A 23,202-nucleotide genomic window follows, 5' to 3' on the forward strand; every position below is an offset into this window, starting at 1 on the left:
AACATGTGTTATATTTTCAGCAATAACGAGCAGAACTATAAAATTTCCCTCCCCCTCCCCCCTCAGCGTACATATTACCCATATCAATATCAAAGATCTTACATTTTAACCCTTCAATAGCATATATTGGAATGTATAGAAGTAACAATCTCTGCCCCTAGTCCAACATCTCCCAACTCTAAGGCGGGCTTTGCACGTTGCGACATCGCAAGCCGATGCTGCAATGTCGCACGCGATATTCCCCGCCCCTGTCGCAGGTACGATATCTTGTGATAGCTGGCGTAGCGATAATTATCGCTACGCCAGCTTCACATGCACTCACCTGTCCTGCGACCGTCGCTCTGGCCGGCGACCCGCCTCCTTCCTAAGGGGGCGGGTCGTGCGGCGTCACAGCGACGTCACACGGCAGGCGGCCAATGGCGGCGGAGGGGCGGAGATTAGCAGGATGTAAACATCCCGCCTACCTCCTTCCTTCCGTATAGCCGCCAGCGGCAGGTAAGGTGATGTTCCTCGCTCCTGCGGCTTCACACACAGCGATGTGCGCTGCCGCAGGAACGAGGAACTACATTGTACCTGTCACGGCACCGGCATTATGGAAGTGTCGGAGCCTGCACCGATGATACGATAACGACGCTTTTGCGCTCATTCATCGTATCATCTAGGATTTACACACTACGACATCGCAAGTGACGCCGGATGTGCGTCACTTTCGATTTGACCCCACCGACATCGCACCTGCGATGTCGTAGTGTGCAGAGCCGTCCTAATATTTAACCATATTGCAACCACGGATTCCACAATCTATCAAAAAGTGCAAGTTGTTTCCTTTTCCCATATATGCTTTTCTCCATTCGAAGAATATGATTAACATATGCGACAAATTCCCCTCTAGTCGGTGGGTCCCCCTGCATCCAGTGTTTGGCAATTACTTTCCTTGCCGCATACAGCAGTCTGGCTATCACTATTTTAAAATTGTTGTCTACTCTAATTTCTTCCACGTAACCTAGAAGACATACCAGGGGTTGTCTGGGACGTTTACATCTATAAGCTCCTTCTATTCTATTAAGAACAGTTATCCAAAAGGGTGCCAACCTGGGGCACATCCACATCATGTGGAAAATGCCGGCACCTTCTCCATTACATCTAGGACAGTCTGAGTTACTCATCAATCCCATTTTACACATAATTAGCGGGGATCTATATGCCCTATGCACCACGTAGAGGTGGGATAATCTTGCTGGTTCACTCATTGATAATATCGGTATGTATTCCAAAACACTATCCCATACCTCATCAGTGATTCCGTCTATCTCTGCCTCCCATTTAGTCCTAGTGTTTACAGGGTGATCAAGCAAATATGTATGCAGTAGGTCCCTATATATATAGTAGATATGATTCCTCTTGTGGGTCCACTACTACACACACATTTCAGTACTAGGTCTGCCTGTACCAGCAATGATTGCTTAACCCCCTGAGCCACCACTGCATGCGCCAACCGTTTGTACTGGTACCACCCAAGTGGGGATATCCCAAACTCATCCTGTATTTGTGTAAACGATTTCAGACGTCCCTGGCTAAGAATTTGCCCAATATACCATATACCTTTACGTGCCCATTCCTTAATTTCTTCATCGTTCCTATGGGAGACCCAGACCATGGGTGTATAGCTTCTGCCTCCGGAGGACACACAAAGTACTACACTAAAAAGTGTAGCTCCTCCCTCCGAGCATATACACCCCTTGGATAACCAAATATAGCCAGTTCAATGCTTTGTGTTCAGGAGGCACACATCCACACATGCATTCTCATCTGATTTTTGATTTTAAAGAGTTTGAAGAAAAGCGGGTCCAAGCTGGACCCCCGGCATGTCCCTTCTCACGCCACTGTGTCGGCGGTGTTGTTAAGGTTGATTTCAAGGCTGGAGCCTTACATGCCGCGCTCCTTCACCATCCCTCGGGCTCTGGCTTGAAGTGGGAGCCAGCACGGTTCTCACTGCTTTGCAGGAGACCGGTCTCCATCCGCAGCCCTTTCAGGACCCTGCCGGACGGAGCACTCATCCCTCAGGGACCTGGCCCTGCGTCTCACAAGCTAAGTATTGAGACGTTATTGTCAGGGGGGTCCCTTGCACTTTAATGTTGGGGAGAGTATGTTATGTTACCTTTGTGACATTTCCGGCCGGTTCTCCGGTTTTCACCAGAGAACCGCACCGAGGGTGCCTGCGCGCCGGCTGCATTGTAAAATTTAGGCCCCGGCTTCGGCTGCGGCCTACTTTCGTTTTCACTGCCCCTGCATGTCAGTCATGCAGAGGGACAATGCGGCGCCGCCCACCGGCCGTTCAGCACAGGGGAGGACACTCCTCTCTGAGGAGATGTTTCCCTCCCCTGTATATCTCCTTGGCCCTCCGGTTCCCGCTCTTGGACTAGGCCCCGCCCCCCCTCCTCACTCCGGCGCCATTTTATCAGCGTTCTCACACTGATCGGCGCTGGCTGCTGCATCTCTGCAACCTGTCTGGGGGTCCGAGCTGTGGGATCCGGAGGGCACACAAAACGGTCTGGTAAGCCACAACCTCTGGTTGTGGACCTTCTTATACACTCTCTGGGGGTCATTCTGAAGGAGTGTGTTCTTTACTGCAGAGCCCCCACCTCAGCAGCATGTCTCACACTAGGAGCAAGGCTGCAAGGCTGTACTCAATATGCACTGCATGTAAGCTCGTACTGCCTGAACCGAGCACATATCCTCATTGTGATGCCTGCTCTAACATGGTGGTGCCTCAGCCTGGAGTCTCCCCAGTGGTCCCTCCGGCTGCTCCGGCCCCGGTGGCTGAACCCCCGGCTTGGGTAAAATTGTTTTCTAAGTCTATCTCCCAGTCCTTTGCCGACTCCATGGGACAGCTGTCCCGGACTCTGCTGACCATGCATCAGCTCCCTTCTCAGGGCGCCTCTGCTGCTTCGGCTCGCTCTGCAGAGCTCACAGAGGATTCTTCATCTGCTCCCAGACCCCGTCCTCCTAAAAGGAGACGCAGGTCCCCTCTCCTTCCTCGTCCCGCGGCTCCGATTCACGAGCCGACTCGCAAGACGAGGAGGATGTCTTTACTGGGGGCTCGGACGCTACCTCCATGTGCCCCATTGATCTGACCGAGGGTGATGCAGATGTTAGTGATTTGATTGCGTCCATTAATTCTGTACTGGACCTCAATCCGCCAGTATCAGAGGAGCAACCCTCTCTGGCAGAAAAGCACCAGTTTACCTTCCCTAAGAGAACAAGGAGTGTGTTCTTTAACCACTCCAGTTTTCAAGCCACTGTGTCCAAGCCCAGAGCCTGTCCTGACAAACGCTTCCCAAAGCGTGGTTCTGATGACCGTTTTCCTTTTCCACCAGAGGTGGTCAAGGAGTGGGCTCACTCACCAAAGGTAGACCCTCCGGTGTCTAGACTCTCAGCCCGGACAGTTGTATCTGTGGCTGATGGCACCTCACTTAAGGATCCCACTGACCGCCAGGTTGACCTCCTGGCCAAGTCTGTCTATGAGGCGGCAGGGGCCTCGTTCTCCCCATCCTTTGCAGCAGTGTGGGCTCTCAAAGCCATCTCTGCTTCCCTAGAGGAAATGCATTCCCTCACTAGGGACTCTATGCCTGAATTGGTTGCCTTAACTTCCCAGGCTTCAGCCTTTTCAGCCTACGCCATGTCTGCCATGCTGGAGGCCTCTCACCGCACTGCGGTGGCCTCCGCTAATTCCCTCGCTATCCGCAGGATCTTGTGGCTTCGAGAGTGGAAGGCAGATGCTTCCTCAAAGAAGTACCTTGCTGGGCTCCCATTTGCTGGGTCCAGGCTGTTCGGTGAACAACTGGATGAAATAATTAAGGAGGCTACTGGCGGGAAGAGTACTTCCTTGCCACAGACTAAAACCAGGAAACCTGTCCAGGGCAGGAACCAGTCGAGGTTTTGTTCCTTTCGTTCCTCTAACTGGTCGTCCTCTAAGCCCTCGGCCTCGTCCACTAACTCAGCCAAGGACCAGAAGCCCACCTGGCGCAAGAAGCCGCGTCCACAAAAGTCCGCAGGAGCTGCTGCCACCAAGGCAGCCTCCTCTTGACTATCTGGCCGAGCCAGCAACGTCCTTGGTCGGTGGCAGGCTCTCCCACTTTGGCGACGTGTGGTTTCAACACGTCTCCGATCAGTGGGTGCGGGATATCATCTCCCACGGCTACAGGATAGAGTTCTCTTCCAGCCCGCCAAACAGATTTTTTTTCTGTCAACTCCCCCCTGCTCCAAGGCCGCCGCCTTCTCTCAGGCTGTGGCATCCTTACAGGCCAACGGAGTAATTGTACCGGTTCCCGCCAGGGAACGGTTCAGAGGTTTTTACTCAAATCTCTTCCTAGTCCCCAAAAAGGACGGTTCCTTCCGGCCCATCCTGGATCTCAAGCTTCTCAACAAGCATGTTCAGGTGAGGCATTTTCGCATGGAGTCTCTGCGATCAGTCATTGCCTCAATGACCCAAGGAGATTTCCTGGCATCCATCGACATCAGAGATGCCTATCTGCATGTGCCAATTGCAGTTTCACACCAGCGTTGGCTACGTTTTGCAATCGGAGAGGAACATTTCCAATTCGTGGCTCTCCCCTTCGGGTTAGCCACGGCCCCTCGAGTATTTACCAAGGTCATGGCAGCAGTGGTTGCGGTTCTGCACCTCCAGGGGTTGGCAGTGATTCCTTACCTGGACGACCTTCTTGTCAAGGCTTCATCCAGTGCAGACTGTCAGCGGAGTGTCTCGCTCACTCTCGCCACTCTTGTTCAATTCGGGTGGCTTGTCAATCTGCCCAAGTCCACTCTGACCCCGACCCAAAAACTCACCTACCTAGGGATGCAATTCGAGACTCTGCCGGCACTTGTCAAGCTGCCCTTAGTCAAACAGCAGTCCCTCCATCTGGCGGTGCGCTCTCTGTTGAAGCCCCGCCGTCATTCCATCAGGCACCTCATGCAGGTGCTGGGTCAGATGGTGGCGTCAATGGAAGCGGTTCCCTTTGCCCAGTTCCATCTGCGTCCTCTGCAGCTGGACATTCTCCGCTGTTGGGACAAGCGGACTTCTTCCTTGCACAGGTTGGTGGCTCTGTCGCCACAGACCAGGAGCTCTCTTCAGTGGTGGCTTCGGCCCCTCTCTCTGTCTCAGGGACGCTACTTCCTGAGCCCGTCCTGGGTGATCCTCACCACGGATGCCAGTCTATCCGGCTGGGGAGCAGTATTTCTCCACCACCGAGCACAGGGCACTTGGACTCCGTCCGAATCAGCCCTCTCGATCAATGTGCTGGAAATCAGAGCTGTGCTCTTAGCTCTCGTAGCCTTTCACCACCTGTTGGCGGGCAAGCACATTCGAGTCCAGTCAGACAACGCGACAGCAGTTGCCTACATCAATCACCAGGGCGGGACTCGCAGCCACCTGGCAATGTTGGAGGTTCAACGCATCCTTCAGTGGACGGAGGATTCCAAGTCCACCATATCCGCAGTCCACATCCCAGGCGTAGAAAACTGGGAGGCAGATTATCTCAGCCGTCAAACCGTGGACAACGGCGAGTGGGCTCTGCATCCGGCAGTGTTCCGGTTGATCTGCCGCAAGTGGGGCACTCCAGAAGTGGATCTAATGGCATCCCGGCACAACAACAAGGTCCCGGTTTACGTGGCTCGCTCCCACGATCCTCAGGCCTTTGCAGCGGACGCGCTGGTTCAGGATTGGTCCCAGTTCCGTCTGTCTTACGTGTTTCCCCCTCTAGCTCTCTTGCCCAGAGTCCTGCGCAAGATCAGAATGGAGGGCCGTCGGGTCATACTCATTGCTCCAGACTGGCCCAGGCGATCTTGGTACCCAGACCTGCTCCGTCTGTCCGTAGAGGTGCCGTGGCATCTACCGGACCGCCCAGACCTTCTCTTACAAGGTCCGTTTTTCCGCCAGAATTCTGCAGCTCTCAGATTGACGGCGTGGCTCTTGAGTCCTGGATCCTGACGGCTTCCGGCATTCTTCCCGAAGTCATCTCCACTATGACTCAGGCTCGGAAGTCTTCCTCGGCCAAAATTTACCACAGGACTTGGAGAATTTTCCTGTCCTGGTGTCGTTCTTCCGGCCATGCCCCTTGGCCTTTTTCCTTGCCGACCATCCTGTCCTTTCTACAGTCCGGTCTGCAGCTAGGACTATCCCTCAATTCCCTTAAGGGACAGGTCTCGGCTCTGTCAGTGTTTTTCCAGCGGCGTATCGCCCGACTGGCCCAGGTGCGCACCTTCATGCAGGGCGCATCTCACATCATTCCGCCTTACCGGCGGCCTTTGGATCCCTGGGACCTTAATCTGGTCCTCACGGCCTTACAGAAACCCCCCTTTGAGCCTCTTAGGTAGGTTTCTTTGTTTCGACTTTCACAGAAGGTCGTCTTTCTGGTGGCCATAACTTCTCTCAGGAGAGTCTCTGATTTGGCTGCGCTCTCTTCGGAGTCACCTTTTTTGGTTTTTCATCAAGACAAGGTGGTTCTCCGTCCGACTCCGGACATTCTCCCTAAGGTGGTGTCTCCTTTCCACCTTAACCAGGACATTTCATTGCCTTCCTTTTGTCCGGCTCCTGTTCATCGCTTTGAGAAAGCGTTGCATACTTTAGATCTGGTGCGGGCGCTCCGGATCTATGTGTCACGCACCGCTGTTCTTAGGCGGTGCACCTCTCTTTTTGTGCTGACCACAGGTCAGCGCAAGGGTCTCTCGGCTTCTAAACCGACCCTAGCTCGTTGGATTAGGTCGGCCATATCCGATGCCTACCAGTGTACTCAGGTGCCACCCCCGCCGGGGATCAAGGCACACTCGACCAGAGCTGTCGGTGCCTCTTGGGCTTTCAGGCACCAGGCTACGGCTCAGCAGGTCTGTCAGGCTGCGACTTGGTCTAGTCTGCACACCTTTTCGAAGCACTACCAAGTGCATGCTCATGCTTCGGCAGATGCGAGCTTGGGCAGACGCATCCTTCAGGCGGCTGTCGCCCATTTGTGAAGTTAGGTTTTGCCTACTTCTCAGTTTTCTGTTTATTTCCCACCCATGGACTGCTTTGAGACGTCCCATGGTCTGGGTCTCCCATAGGAACGATTAAGAAAAAGAGAATTTTGTTTACTTACCGTAAATTCTTTTTCTTATAGTTCCGTAATGGGAGACCCAGCACCCTCCCTGTTGCCTGTTGGCAGTTTCTTGTTCCGCGTGTTATCACCGGCTGTTGTTGTAGACAGAGGCTCCGGTTGTTCCGGTTTTTTGCTCTATCTCTACTTGTGGGTGGCTATTCTCCTTCAGCTTTTGCACTAAACTGGCTAGATTTGGTTATCCAGGGGGTGTATATGCTCGGAGGGAGGAGCTACACTTTTTAGTGTAGTACTTTGTGTGTCCTCCGGAGGCAGAAGCTATACACCCATGGTCTGGGTCTCCCATTACGGAACTATAAGAAAAAGAATTTACGGTAAGTAAACAAAATTCTCTTTTTTGCCTATCTTGTATATCTCAGAGCAGTTTTCATTGTCCCACAACGAAGAGAATTCAGTTATTGCTGTAATCCCTCTTATTTGCTTGATCTTCCTCCAGATTCTATTCATCAGGCTAAGTGTGGGGCTCGTTTTTCCTATTCTCCCAAATGATCCGTCCTCCAGTCCGAACACTAATGGTTTCCGATGCAGAACATGCCCTAACAGTCTGGATGCTGGGTCTACCACCCCTGAATTTGCCCATCCCCTGAAATGTTGACTCTGAGCTGCCAGATAATATATTCCCGGATTGGGTAGTGCTAGCCCCCCCTTATCCTTCGGTCTCTGTAGCGTCTCGAGTTTAAGTCTGGCTTGTTTGTTCTTCCATATTAGAGCACGGAACATGGAATCAATCTCCTTAAAGTGGCTCTGAGGGATCCAAACAGGAGAATTGTGCAACACCGAGTATCTTGGGCATAAGCACCATTTTAATAAGATTAATCCGTCCTATTACTGATAAATAAAGCTTATTCCAAGCAGTTATCTTACTTCGCAGTTGTTTCAGCAAAGGGACTAGATTAATAGTAATGTAATTCCCAATTGGCATGGATACCTGAATGCCCAGATATCTAAACTGGTCCACAACCCGCAGTCTGTTGACCTCATCACCCAGGATCGACCTATCCACTCCCACGTCCACCTAAAACAGATTTGATTTGGTCCAATTGATAGTCAGTCCAGAGATCCCCCCTGTACCGCTCGATCACCTGCATGGCACAGCTCAACGATGCCCCTGGGTCTCCCAGAAACAATAGAATTTCGTCTGCATAGAGGGCTATCGTCTCTTCTAGATGTCCATATACAAATCCATTTATGTCTCTTTTCTGCCGTATAGCAGCCGCCAGTGGTTCCACTGCCAGAGCAAAAAGGAGAGGCGAGAGTGGACATCCTTGGCGAGTACCCCTTTTGTAGATCCACCGTGTGTGACAACATTCCATTAATCACTTTAGCTACTGGTCTAGTATATTACAGATGTATCCAGGATATAAAATTAGGGCCAAATCCCATATGTCTTAGCACTCCCCACAGGTATCCCCATTCCACACTGTCAAATGCTTTATGAGCATCTAATGAAGCTATTACTCTCTGTCCAGGATTGTCCACCGGCAGTTGCATGTTAAGGTATAATCGTCGTATATTTTTTGCCGTGGATCTATTAGGGATAAAACCTGACTGATCCAGGTGGATTATGGTAGATATCACTTCTGTTAATCGATTAGAGAGCACTTTGGCCAAAATTTTTACATCCGTCGTTAACAGTGAGATGGGCCTGTATGATTCGGGGAGTTTTGCATCCTTATCTTCTTTGGGTATTACTGTTATCGCCTCCCTCGTAGACTTTGGCAGTGTCCCCCTCTCCCTTGCCTCCTCCAAGACACTCAGCAAATTGGGTAAGAGTATTTCTTCCAAAGATTTGTATACCTCCACCGGTAGACCATCTACCCCGGGGCTTTTTCATTTGCCATGCCACGCAAAGCTCTCTATCTCCTCAAGTGTGATAGGGCACTAGAGACTGTGTTTCTCTGTCTCTGTAATTTTGGGTAATGTCATTGTACCTAAGAAAGCCTCTAGGTCGCTCTGTTTCGTCTCTAGTGGAATATAATTCCTCATAAAAGGCTGCGAACGTGTCCAGAATATCTACCCCCTCCGTAACCAAATCTCCCGTTGTGGTGCGAATGCAATGCACAAAGGATGATTGTCTCTGGGCTGCCGTCACCACCGACAACAGATGTCCCACCTTTTCTCCCTCCGCATAAAAGTTCTCTTTTTGAAAAGCCTGCTTCCTAGCTACTTTTTCCAATAGCACCTTATTAACTTCTTCCTGAGCTACTTTTAGCTTCTGCCTATTCTCTGGTGTGGGATGTGTTACCATCTCTGCTTCTGCTCCCTTCAAGACCTCTAAGCAATCAATTTCCCCCTGTCTACTACAAGACTTACACCGGCAAACGTCTCTAAATAAAGGGCCTCTTAGGTATGCCTTCATGGCGTCCCAAACTACCAATGGATCCGCACTACCTCTATTAAGGGCAAAATATTCCAGAATCTCACTGGCTATACCGTCCATGTCAATACTTTTTACCCAAACCGGATGTATCTTCCATTCTCTTGTTAGCCTCTCCCCTACTCCCCGTTTTTTAATAGATACCAGTATTGGACTATGATCCAATATTACTCTAGCCTAATATTCAACATTTGAAATTCCAGAATCCATCATTTCATTTCCCAAGACCAGGTCTATACAGGAAAGCGTACCATGGGTCGCTGAGTGACAGGAAGAACAGGTCACCCCTAAATTCCTTATCCTCCAAACGTCTACCAACCCCAATTCTTGAATAAAGATACCAAATGCTGTCGCTCCGTCCCTCCTCGCCTCCCGTGAGTTTCTGCTCCTGTCCCAATATGCATTTATGACATTATTAAAGTCACCGAACAACAAGCATGGCAAATTCCCCCATTTAGCCGAGCGCTCCCTCACCTCTCTAATTTTGACACTAGTGTAAGGCGGTGGAACATATATAGCAGTATTGCATAATAATTGTCCATACAACTTACAGATCACCATTACATATTGTCCCTCTGTGTCTATCCATGTCTCCACTTCTTCATATAGGGCAGATCTATGGACCAACACAGAGACCCCTCTAGCGTAAGTAGAAAAAGTAGAGTGATACGCCTTCTGCACCCATCGCTTGTTCAGTACATCTGTCGTTTCACTCGTCAAATGCGTCTCCAATAAACACATTATTGATGGTCTCTGGTATAGCATATATTTTATCATTGCGTCTCTTCTACCTCTATCTGACAGTCCCCTTACATTCCAACATAATATTTTAATCTCCTCTCCCAAGTTGAAAATTACTGGTTATTTTTAAACAAACATCCTGTCCCTTTATACGCTGAGTCTTTCCCTTCCCTAACCTGCCCCTTAGAACCACCCCAACAAAACTCCTCCACCTCCGATTTACATCTTTAACTCCCTTATAGGGAATGAGGTCGGTCTCCCCCAGACCGGTCAATCTCCTTCCTCCTTTTCTCTCATACCAAACCAGTCTCATCCCAGTGAGCAGAACCCCCTAACTCACCTCCCGCCTTCACCATATTCGTTTTCATTTGCATATATCATATAATGTAAACTACTAACATATGAATTTTTGAAAACTTAAGCATTTATCAATCGCCGCCGAGTTAGGACACATCCTTACTTAATCTGCACTCAAGATCATGTACCAGTTAAATTGTTAGAATGTAGTAGATTCTCACCAGTCCTCCTACTTATTAACCCTATAATTGTACTTTCTTCTGCCAATTAGGATGTAGACGTCGTCTCCTGTCTATGTGCCTGGATTGTGAGTTCTGTGGATGCTGCTTTATATACAGAGATCATGTATACCGTGTCTGATGCTATCGATCATAAGTGGAGCCTGGAAGACCTTGAGAAGATTTGGGATATTCTCCTGGCAAAGACAGACAGCAGCACCCTACAAAAGGCCTTTAGCATTTTTATGGAGGTACGTTCGTGATAGATGTGCATTTGGAAAGTTCACGGGAGGGGGCAACATTATAATCAATGTAATGATCCAAGTAAAAATAAATAAATAAATAAAAACCTTCATAATCTCTAAAATTTTGTTCTACATGACTAATGACACTGCTCCTTTTGATGACCTAGGACTGCCCTTTGCTTGTCTTGCTTGACATGTATGAGCTTTGTCTGCATGACAAGAATTACACCAAGGCCAAGGAAAAAGTGGTGGCTTTCCAGAGTTTTTTGTCAGGTGTAAGTAATCTATGACGTGTGTGTGTGTGTGTGTGTGTGTGTGTGTGTGTGTGTGTGTGTGTGTATTCATGTACGTATGTATGTATATACAAACTGTGTGTGTGTGTGTGTGTGTGTATATATTCATGTACGTATGTATGTATATACAAACTGTGTGTGTGTATATTCATGTACGTATGTATGTATATACAAACTGTGTGTGTATTCATGTACGTATGTATATACAAACTTTGTGTGTGTATATGTATGTGTGTGTATATATATTATATATAATGTGTGTGTGTATATATATATGTGTGTGTGTGTGTGTGTATATATATATGTGTGTGTGTGTGTATATATATATATATATATGTATATATATATATATATATATATATATATATATATATATATATATATATATATATATATATATATATATATATATATATATATATATATATATATATATATATATATATATATATATATATGTATATATATGTATGTATGTGTGTGTATTTATGTGTGTGTATTTATGGATAGTATGTAATATGAATCCCATCTTATAGCTCCAGTCTGAGGAAAGTCCAGCTCCGATCCCTGTATCATGGCTCCATGCCCGGGCTTTTCATCTTCTGCAGCTTCTGCTTCTCCAGAGCCGCACTCCTTATGAGTTACAGAATATTTTGCAGCTTCTTTGTGATAGCAACAGCCAGAATATATGTGAAGGTAAATGCACCATTATATGTGTAAAAAACAAACAAATGATTTGAAAAAATGCTAAATCCAGTGTGCCCGACAATGCAATGTTTATATTTTATTCTTTTAGGAATGGATATTCTCAAACTGAATACCCTGTGTCGAATCCTGGAAGATCATCCTGTCGTCATTAGTAAGGAGCTTTTGCGGGAGTACAGCCCTGCAGCCTTACAGGTGGAGTGTCAGAGACTGCTGCAAGGTCTGCTAGAAGGAAGGCACTTTACTTTGGCTCGTCAAGTAGCCGAATTGGCAGAATTGCCCACTGACAACCTGGTTATAGAAGAGGTAAGTAGTCTGTAGGTTTCTACTATGCAATTTTCTTATACATGACATGTACTGTCTCGGAGGCAGATATTCAGCTGATGGTTATTGCCTCTAGTGATCTCCTTTTTTTTATATAGCTTATTATGCCATTGTATGTAAAGCGCTGTGGAATTAACAGCGCTATATAAATGAATAAATATTATTATTATTATTATTATTATGTCTCCTCTATGGAGACTGATTATTACTAAATCATCACATCGGGCTGTGCAGTCAGGCATTGTACAACCAGCATTAGATCCTTCTATATTTTTTATTAATTTTATATAGTTACACGCTTCAGTGTTTAAGAACAAACCTTACCCAACTATCCACAAATGATTATTTCCATTGTGACCTTTCTATGAGTGCCATTCTCTCATGCTGGTTAACTCCATATCACATAACACACAAATCACAGTTGCTTTATCAACATACTAGCCCCAGTCTTTGTGCTACTAGCTCTATAAAGGCTTACCCAGATAGCTGTGACTGATGGTGGCTGCATGGACGCTGTCACGCTAGGTATGGTGAAGTACCAAGTGAACGGCGAAAGGGGAGGAAAACCCTGTGTCTAGGGAATGGGAAGATGGTGACCCCTGACCAAGCCTACTGCTGGTCCCTGGAGTCCCTCACCACCCTTGATGGGTTCCGCACCTATGCGCCGAGCCAAATACCTAACCCTAGATATCTCTAGTGCTGGGCCCTAAATAAGAAATGGGTAGGATGAGCTCTTCGTCAACCCCACTGAACACTAGAGAAGACACAAGGACACACCTGAAAATGCATGAACTACTTATCCGCAGATGACTCAGAAGTTCAGCAAAGTTTCAGCAACTATACCACAGAGGAGTACAAGTCACCTGCTTGCAACCAGGTCTTGAGTGAACCGAATAATATCACCAACACCAATCCAAGGAAAGAAGGGGTATTTAAGCACCAAGAGAAAACTGATGATCAGCAGCTGGATGGAAGGCGAGCTCCTGCTGGGTCCAAAAGAGGGAGAAATGAAAATCCAACAGGAAAGCTATCTATTACAATGAATAATGACAGCAGGAACAATGGAAAGCAGGGATCATTTTGCGCAGCCAAATGCAGTGACCTTCTATGGCCAGAAACCACATGACTGTCACCCGTGACAGACATATTCAGAAAAGTGGGGTGCTTTTAGAAAGCACTCTCAATGGGTTTGGTGTCCCATTATGATTTTCGGTAGTAGACCCTATGATTTCTGCATATGCGCCTGGCTGTATGTATAAGGACTTTCATAAATTGCAAAGAGGCTTGGGAGCTATAGACCCTAATCTCTGTAGGCATGACCTCATATGCTCCCTAATTTTACTATTTTTTGACATGTTATAAAATACAGAGTACTAAACTGCCCCTTTTGTATTGTCTTCACTTATATATTTCTTGCTTTTTTGCACAGGTCCTACAAGACCAAAGCCGCCTTCAAGAGATTGGGCAGTGGAACTGCCCGCACAGCCGAGCTCAGTATTGGCGGAAGTGCCATGTCACTTTTTGCACCAACCAGCTGTCCTCTATAGTAGCATCTAAGTTCTTTCAATCTCAGGCTGCCCAGCACACAGCCACCGGTGCCCTGATAGGGGAGCAGATGGAGGCATTGGCAGAACGGGAATTGCTGTTCACACTTGCAGGGCATTGGTTTTCTTTGGACAAATGTTCTTCACTGCGGACATTAGAAGAATTAGAACAGCAGGTCTGGAAGTATCGCATTGAGCGGGAAGTATTAAATAGGACCAGTGGCTCACGGACATTGTCCCCTCTCTCGGCTTTCAATAGTTTTGCCTCGGAGTTTTCATTTTCTGATCTGCCTTCGCTCAACTCTCCTCAGCTCCTAGACACTTCCAGTTTACCTCCTCTACATGCTGAAGCTTCGGGGACAAATGAAAGTCCAAACTCCTGGGTACTGACTTCTCTGATTAACCGACTACTGGATGACAGTAGGGCACATGAAGCCAGCCGCGTATGCAGGTACTTCCAGTTCTCCCATCGTGATTTATGGCTTGTGCTGAGCTGCCGGGCGCTGGCCTCGGGGGAAATGACAATACAGCAACTGCATCCTGATATCCAGAAAATCATCACAGCGGGAATTGACGCCCAGGAAAACGTGTGGAATCGGAAAAGGAGATTGCAAAGCTGTAAGTGAAAAGAGCTGGTTATATCTGAATGCAAATAGCTAGCATAAGATCACCCACCACTAGTGTTGAGCAAGTAGTTAGCTAATCGTCCTCGCTATGCTTTTAGCGAGTACTGTTCACTACTCGCATATTTGTTACGAGTAGCGGGTACAATGTAAGTCAAAAGGAAATACTCGCTAAGTAGCGAGTAACTCGAAAGCCGTACTCTTCGTGCGAGTAGCGAATAGTACGGCTTTCGGGTTTCTCGCTACTTAGCGAGTATTTCTTTGTCGCTCCATTGGGAGACCCAGACAATTGGGTGTATAGCTCATGCCTCCGGAGGCCACACAAAGCATTACACTAAAAGTGTAAAGCCCCTCCCCTTCTGCCTATACACCCCCCGTGCATCACGGGTTCCTCAGTTTTCAAGCTTTGTGCGAAGGAGGTCAGACATCCACGCATAGCTCCACTGTTTAGTCAGCAGTAGCTGCTGACTATGTCGGATGGAAGAAAAGAGGGCCCATACTAGGGCCCCCAGCATGCTCCCTTCTCACCCCACTCTTGGCGGTGTTTGTTAAGGTTGAGGTATCCATTGCGGGTACAGAGGCTGGAGCCCACATGCTGCTTTCCTTCCCCATCCCCCTTAGGGCTCTGGGTGAAGTGGGATCCTACCGGTCTCCAGGCACAGGAGACCGTGCTCCATCCACTGCCACTGGGGTATCTGCTGGATATGGAGCTGAGTATCATCAGGGACATGGCCCTGCTACGTCAAGGTACTCTGTGTCCTCGTACAGACCGCGCGCAGACACACCGCAGCATTGCTGGGTGTGTTAGTGCGCTGGGGACAACAGCGCTGCGCGCTTGTGCCACTACTCACTACAGCTTTGCTGAGTTAGTTAATGTATTGGGGACTGCCGCGCCGGCCGCTGCTGTCAGTTTTACACTGCGGCGCGGCTGGGACTTGTAGTGCGCCGGGGACTTCCGCGCTGGCCGTGCCTCTGGACGGCCGCGCTTATTACTCGAGTCCCCGGCTTTTGCGGCCTAGTCTCGTGGCTTTCCCGCCCCCAGGCCTGCCAGTCAGGGGAGGGGCGGGACGCTGTGCCGGACGTCAGCGCCGAGGGCTGGAGTCTGCTTGCATACTCCAGCCCACTCACTGAACACAGTGGGACGCCAGTTTCCCGCACTTTGTCTGAGGCACGCCCACGGTACGCCCCTCTTCACAGGACGCCGGCAGCTATTCCTGTGTGCAGTCGGAGCTGGAGAGGGGAGACAAGTTCTGGGGGACCCAGACACGGGATTCTGGCGACCACACACCCGCTTTCAGCGGGCGGTAAGCAGCAACTGAAGTGCTGACCCCACTAGAGCCGAAGTGTTCATTTGTACTTTTATGCTTGTATTCTATACATTGCACTGTACGGTCGCTATTCTTGGCTATATACCCTCCTAGATTGCTCAGAGGACAGCATGTCGTCCGCAAAAAAGCAAGGGTGCCAAGGCACAGGCTTTCTATGCTGCTTGTACTGCTTGTGAGGCTGTTCTACCGGCAGGTTCCACTTATCCCCATTGTGTGCAATGTTCGGCCCCTGTGGCACTTGCTCAGCCGGGGTCTCTGCTAGAGGTGACCCAGGGAGAACCACCTGTGAACACTGTCCAGGTGACGGGGACGGAGTTTGCAGTTTTTGCTGATAGATTGTCTGTGACTATGACTAAAATTCTAGAAACTTTGCAGTCCAGACCGGTACCTCAGACCATGGGCACTGTTGAATCATTGCCCCCTGGTCCCCCTCAGTTGGATCAACTCCGGGCTCCGGGGATGTCCCATGCATCCCAGGGTGAGGGCTCTGACACGGACGACAGTCCCAGACGGCCTAAGCGAGCTCGCTGGGAACGGCCCTCGACATCATCACACTGGTCAGGGTCCCAGCAGGAAGACTCTCTGTATGATGAAGCGGAGGTAGCTGATCAGGATTCGGATCCTGAGACCGCTCTCAATCTGGATACACCTGAGGGTGACGCCATAGTGAATGATCTTATAGCGTCCATCAATTAGGTATCCCAAGCGTAAATTGAGTACTTTTCTGGACCACTCTGACTTCAGGGAGGCAGTCCAGAAACACCACGCTTATCCAGATAAGCGTTTCTCCAAACGCCTTAAGGATACACGTTATCCCTTCCCTCCTGACGTGGTCAAGGGCTGGACTCAGTGTCCCATCTGGATCCTCCAATCTCCAGAATTGCGGCTAGATCCATAGTTGCAGTGGAAGATGGAGCTTCACTCAAAGATGCCACTGACAGACAGATGGAGCTCTGGTGAAATCCATCTATGAAGCTATCGGCGCGTCTTTTGCTCCAGCATTCGCAGCCGTATGGGCACTCCAAGCTATCTCAGCTGGTCAGGCGCAAATTGACGCACTCACACGTACGTCTGCGCCGCAGGTGGCGTCCATAACCTCTCAAACGACGGCATTTGCGTCCTACGCTATTAATGCCATCCTGGACTCTGCGAGCCGTACGGCGGTTGCAGCCGACAATTCGGGGGCAATACGCAGGGCATTGTGGCTACGGGAATGGAAGGCAGATTCGGCTTCCAAAAAGTGCTTAACCAGTTTGCCATTTTCTGGTGACCGTTTGTTTGGTGAGCGATTGGATGAAATAATCAAGCAATCCAAGGGAAAGGATACATCCTTACCCCAGGCCAAACCAAACATACCCCAACAGAGGAGGGGACAGTCGAGGTTTCGGTCCTTTCGGGGGGCGGGCAGGTCCCAATTCTCCTCGTCCAAAAGGCCTCAGAAGGATCAGACAAAATCCGATTCATGGCGGTCTAAGTCACGTCCTAAAAATACCGCTGGAGGTGCCGCTACCAAAGCGGCCTCCTCATGACTTTCAGTCTCCTCACACCGCATCCTCGGTCGGTGGCAGGCTCTCCCGCTTTTGCGACACCTGGCTGCCACAGGTAAAAGACCGTTGGGTGAGAGACATTCTGTCTCACGGTTACAGGATAGAGTTCAGCTCTCGTCCTCCGACTCGATTCTTCAGAACATCTCCGCCTCCCGAGCGAGCCGATGCTCTTCTGCAGGCAGTGGACACTCTAAAGGCGGAAGGAGTGGTGATCCCGGTTCCTCTTCAGCAACAGGGTCACGGTTTTTACTCAAACCTGTTTGTGGTTCCAAAGAAAGACGGGTCCTTCCGTCCTGTCCTGGACCTAAAACTGCTCAACAAACACGTAAAGACCAGGCGGTTCCGGATGGAATCCCTTCGCTCCGTCATCGCCTCAATGTCCCAGGGAGACTTCCTTGCATCGGTCGATATCAAAGATGCGTATCTTCACGTACCGATTGCTCCAGAGCATCAGCGCTTCCTGCGTTTCGCCATAGCAGACGAACACCTTCAGTTCGTGGCACTGCCGTTCGGCCTGGCGACAGCCCCACGGGTTTTCACCAAGGTCATGGCTACAGTAGTGGCGGTCCTTCACTCTCAGGGACACTCGGTGATTCCTTACTTAGACGATCTCCTAGTCAAGGCACCCTCTCAAGAGGCATGCCAACACAGCCTCAATGCTACTCTAGAGACTCTCCAGAGTTTCGGTTGGATCATCAATTTTCCAAGGTCAAATCTGACTCCGGCCCAATCACTGACATATCTTGGCATGGAGTTTCATACTCTCTCAGCGATAGTGAAGCTTCCGCTGAACAAACAGCGTTCACTGCAGACTGGGGTGCAATCTCTCCTTCTAGGTCAGTCACACCCCCTGAGACGCCTCATGCACTTCCTAGGGAAGATGGTAGCAGCAATGGAGGCAGTTCCTTTTGCGCAGTTTCATCTGCGCCCACTTCAATGGGACATTCTCCGCAAGTGGGACAGGAAGTCGACGTCCCTCGACAGGAACGTCTCCCTCTCCCAAGCAGCCAAAAAGCTTCCCTTCGGTGGTGGCTTCTTCCCACTTCATCGTCGAAAGGGAAATCCTTCCTACCCCCATCCTGGGCGGTGGTCACGACGGACGCGAGTCTGTCAGGGTGGGGAGCAGTCTTTCTCCACCACAGGGCTCAGGGTACGTGGACTCAGCAGGAGTCCTCCCTTCAGATCAATGTTCTGGAGATCAGGGCAGTGTATCTTGCCCTAAAAGCGTTCCAGCAGTGGCTGGAAGGCAAGCAGATCCGAATTCAGTCGGACAACTCCACAGCGGTGGCTTACATCAACCACCAAGGCGGCACACGCAGTCGTCAGGCTTTCCAGGAAGTTCAGCGGATTCTGATGTGGGTGGAAGCCACGGCCTCCACCATATCCGCAGTTCACATCCCGGGCGTAGAAAACTGGGAAGCAGATTTTCTCAGTCGCCAGGGCATGGACGCAGGGGAATGGTCTCTTCACCCGGACGTGTTTCAGGAGATCTGTTGCCGCTGGGGGATGCCGGACGTCGACCTAATGGCGTCCCGGCACAACAACAAGGTCACTGCATTCATGGCACGATCTCACGATCACAGAGCTCTGGCGGCAGACGCCTTAGTTCAAGATTGGTCGCAGTTTCAACTCCCTTATGTGTTCCCACCTCTGGCACTGTTGCCCAGAGTGATACGCAAGATCAGGTCAGACTGCCGCCACGCCATTCTCGTCGCTCCAGACTGGCCGAGGAGGTCGTGGTACCCGGATCTGTGGCATCTCACGGTGGGCCAACCGTGGGCACTGCCAGACCGTCCAGACTTGCTGTCTCAAGGGCCGTTTTTCCATCTGAATTCTGCGGCCCTCAACCTGACTGTGTGGCCATTGAGTCCTGGATCCTAGCGTCTTCAGGGTTATCTCAAGAGGTCATTGCCACTATGAGACAGGCCAGGAAACCAACGTCTGCCAAGATCTACCACAGGACGTGGAAGATATTCCTTTCTTGGTGCTCTGATCAGGGATTTTCTCCCTGGCCATTTGCATTGCCCACGTTTCTTTCCTTTCTTCAATCAGGATTGGAAAAAGGTTTGTCGCTCGGCTCCCTTAAGGGACAAGTCTCAGCGCTCTCTGTGTTCTTTCAGAAGCGTCTTGCCAGGCTTTCTCAGGTACGCACGTTCCTGCAAGGGGTTTGTCACATTGTTCCTCCTTACAGGCGGCCGTTAGAACCCTGGGATCTGAACAGGGTTCTGCTGGCCCTTCAGAAGGCACCCTTTGAACCTTTGAAAGATATTTCTCTTTCTCTCCTTTCGCAGAAAGTGGTCTTCCTAGTAGCAGTCACCTCACTTCGGAGAGTGTCTGAGCTAGCAGCGCTGTCATGCAAAGCCCCTTTCCTGGTGTTTCACCAGGACAAGGTGGTGCTGCGCCCGGTTCCGGAATTCCTTCCTAAGGTGGTATCCACCTTTCATCTCAATCAGGATATCTCCTTGCCTTCTTTTTGTCCTCATCCAGTTCGTCAATGTGAAAGGGATTTGCATTTGTTAGATCTGGTGAGAGCACTCAGAATCTACATTTCCCGTACGGCGCCTCTGCGCCGCTCGGATGCACTCTTTGTCCTTGTCGCTGGTCAGCGTAAGGGGTTACAGGCTTCCAAATCCACCCTGGCTCGGTGGATCAAGGAACCAATTCTTGAAGCCTACCGTTCTTCTGGGCTTCCGGTTCCCTCAGGGCTAAAGGCCCATTCTACCAGAGCCGTCGGTGCGTCCTGGGCTTTACGACACCAGGCGACGGCTCAGCAGGTGTGCCAGGCGGCTACCTGGTCGAGCCTGCACACTTTCACCAAACACTATCAGGTGCATGCCTATGCTTCGGCGGATGCCAGCCTAGGTAGACGAGTCCTTCAGGCGGCGGTTGCCCACCTGTAGGAACTGGCCGTTTCTTTTTCGCTCCTAATTGGGAGACCCAGACAGTGGTGTATAGCTACTGCCTCTGGAGGCCGCACAAAGAACTACACTTAAAAGTGTAAGGCCCCTCCCCTTCTGGCTATACACCCTCCCGTAGGAGTACGGATTCCTCAGTTTTAGCTTTGTGCGCAGGAGGTCAGACACGCACGCATAGCTCCATTGTTTTTAGTCAGCAGCAGCTGCTGACTATGTCGGATGGAAGAAAAGAGGGCCCATACAGGGCTCCCAGCATGCTCCCTTCTCACCCCACTGTATGTCGGAGGTGTTTGTAAGGTTGAGGTACCCATTGCGGGTACGGCGGCAGGAGCCCACATGCTGATTCCTTCCCCATCCCTTTTTACAGGGCTCTGGGTGAAGTGGGATTTACTGGTCTCCAGGCACTGAGACCGTGCTCCATCTACAGCCCCTGGAGAAGATGCTGGATGGAGCGGAGTACATCAGGGACATGGCCCTGCTTCCTCAAGGTACTCTGTGTCCCCGTGCATTTGGCGCTCACACCGCAGCATGCTGGGTGTTGTAGTGCGCCGGGGGACATCAGCGCTACGGCGCTTGTGCCATGGCCTCATTCAGCTTCGCTGAAGCAGGCACACTTCTGGGAATCGGTCGCGCCGGCCGCTGGGACTGCGGCGCGGCTGGCACTTGTGGTGCGCCGGGGACTTCAGCGCGGCCCGCGCTTTTACGGCGGCCGCGCTGATAACTCGAGTCCCCGGCTTTTGCGGCCTGCTTCCGTTCGTTCCCGCCCCCAGACCTGCCAGTCAGGAGAGGGGCGGGACGCTGGCCACTTCTGGAAATCGGTCACGCCGGCCGCTGGGACTGCGGCGCGGCTGGCACTTGTGGTGCGCCGGGGACTTCAGCGCGGCCCGCGCTTTTACGGCGGCCGCGCTGATAACTCGAGTCCCCGGCTTTTGCGGCCTGCTTCCGTTCGTTCCCGCCCCCAGACCTGCCAGTCAGGAGAGGGGCGGGACGCTGGCCAGTGCATCAGCGCCGAGGGCTGGAGTCGTTTTTACATACTCCAGCCCTCACAATCGGCACAGAGGGGACACTGTTTCCCGCACTTTTGTTTGGGAACTCCCACGGACCGCCCCTCTCCACAGACGCCGGCAGCCATTCCTGCTGACACGCTGGGCTGCAGAGGGGAGCCGGGGAGACCCAGACAAGGAATTCTGCGCCTCTTACCCGCTATTCAGCGGGCGGTAAGCAGCCCTCAGGGCTCACCCCCTCTTGTGCCAGTAGTATTCTTAGTATTTTGTTTCTTCAAATACTTGGTATTACATAGCGCTGGTCGCCCTTTGGCTATAGACTCTCTCACATTGCAGAGAGCCAGCAGCATGTCGTCCGTAAAACGCAAGGGTGCCAAGGCACAGACATTATATGCTTCCTGCACCGCATGTGGGACTTTTCTACCAGCAGGCTCCACGGACCCCCATTGTGTGCAGTGCTCGGCCCCTGCGGCGCTTGCACAGTCGGGACCTCTGCTGGACGTGACCCAGGGTGTACCACCTATGAATGCTGTCCAGGTGACAGGAACTGAGTTTGCAGCTTTTGCTGACAGAATGTCTCTCACTATGTCACAAATTCTTGACACATTGCGAGCTAGGCCTGTACTTCAGGCCACGGACACTGTGCAATCATTGCCCCCTGGTCCCCCTCAGCTCCAAGCTCCGGGACGGGCATATACACCTCAGGGTGAAGACTCTGACTCGGACGATGGCCCCGGGCAGCCTAAGCGGGCTCGCTATGACGGGCCTTCACATTCATCTCAATGGTCAGGATCCCAGCGAGATGAATCTATGGGTGATGAGGCGGACGTAACTGATCAGGATTCTGATCCTGGGACCGCTCTCAATCTAGATACACCAGATGGTGACGCCTTAGTTAATGATCATATATTTAACATCAATAAGATGTTAAATATTTCCCCACCAGCTCCTCTTGTAGAGGAGTCAGCTTCGCAGCACGAGAGAATCCATTTCAGATACCCTAAGCGTACATTAAGCACTTTTCTGGACCACGCTGACTTTAGAGACGCAATCCAGAAACCCCACGCTTATCCTGAAAGGCGTTTTCCTAAACGGCTTAAAGATACACGCTACCCTTTTCCCCCTGAGGTGGTCAAGGGTTGGACCCAGTGTCCAAAAGTGGATCCTCCAATTTCCAGGCTTGCAGCTAGATCCTTAGTTGCAGTTGAAGATGGAGCGGCACTTAAAGATGCCACTGACAGGCAGATGGAGCTCTGGCTGCAATCCATCTATGAAGCGATTGGAGCGTCATTAGCGCCTTCTTTTGCGGCCGTATGGGCACTCCAAGCTATCTCAGCCGGGCTTGCGCGAGTCGACTCAGTCACACGTGCATTTGCCCCGCAGGTAGCACCATTGACCTCGCAAATGGCGGCATTCGCGTCGTACGCGATTAATGCTGTTCTTGACGCTACAAGCCGCACGGCAGTGGCGTCAGCCAACTCCGTTGTTTTGCGTAGGGCCCTGTGGTTGAGACATTGGAAAGCAGATTCTCATTCCAAGAAGTGCTTAACCAATTTGCCTTTTTCTCGTGACCGATTGTTTGGAGAGCGTTTGGATGAAATCATCAAACACTCCAAGGGTAAGGACTCATCCTTACCGCAACACAGACAAAACAAACCCCAACAGAGGAAGGGTCAGTCTGGTTATCGGTCCTTTCGAGGACCGGGCAGGTCCCAATTCGCCTCGTCAAAAAAGACTCAAAAAGACCAGAGACGCTCAGATTCTTGGAGGTCTCAGTCACGCCCAAAAAGGACAGCCGGAGGAACCGTTGCCAAGACGGCGTCCTCCTGACTTGCGGTCTCCGATTCCCACACCCGCGGTCGGTGGGAGGCTTTCCCACTTTGGCGACATTTGGCT

At 50.7% G+C, this 23,202-nt stretch overlaps 1 protein-coding gene across 1 annotated transcript in view; it reads left to right on the plus strand.

Annotated features, from left to right (window-relative positions):
* SPG11 (SPG11 vesicle trafficking associated, spatacsin) overlaps window positions 1-23,202 on the plus strand; it is a 124,599-nt gene that overhangs the window by 70,751 nt on the left and 30,646 nt on the right. The window contains exons 27-31 of the mRNA XM_075346095.1: window positions 10,832-11,029; window positions 11,191-11,298; window positions 11,853-12,012; window positions 12,113-12,327; window positions 13,775-14,507. Coding sequence (XP_075202210.1) covers window positions 10,832-11,029; window positions 11,191-11,298; window positions 11,853-12,012; window positions 12,113-12,327; window positions 13,775-14,507 — 1,414 coding nt within the window. The remainder of the gene's footprint in view (window positions 1-10,831; window positions 11,030-11,190; window positions 11,299-11,852; window positions 12,013-12,112; window positions 12,328-13,774; window positions 14,508-23,202) is intronic.

Source organism: Anomaloglossus baeobatrachus, chromosome 4 (genome assembly GCF_048569485.1).
Source record: "Anomaloglossus baeobatrachus isolate aAnoBae1 chromosome 4, aAnoBae1.hap1, whole genome shotgun sequence".
Classification (NCBI taxonomy): domain Eukaryota; kingdom Metazoa; phylum Chordata; class Amphibia; order Anura; family Aromobatidae; genus Anomaloglossus; species Anomaloglossus baeobatrachus.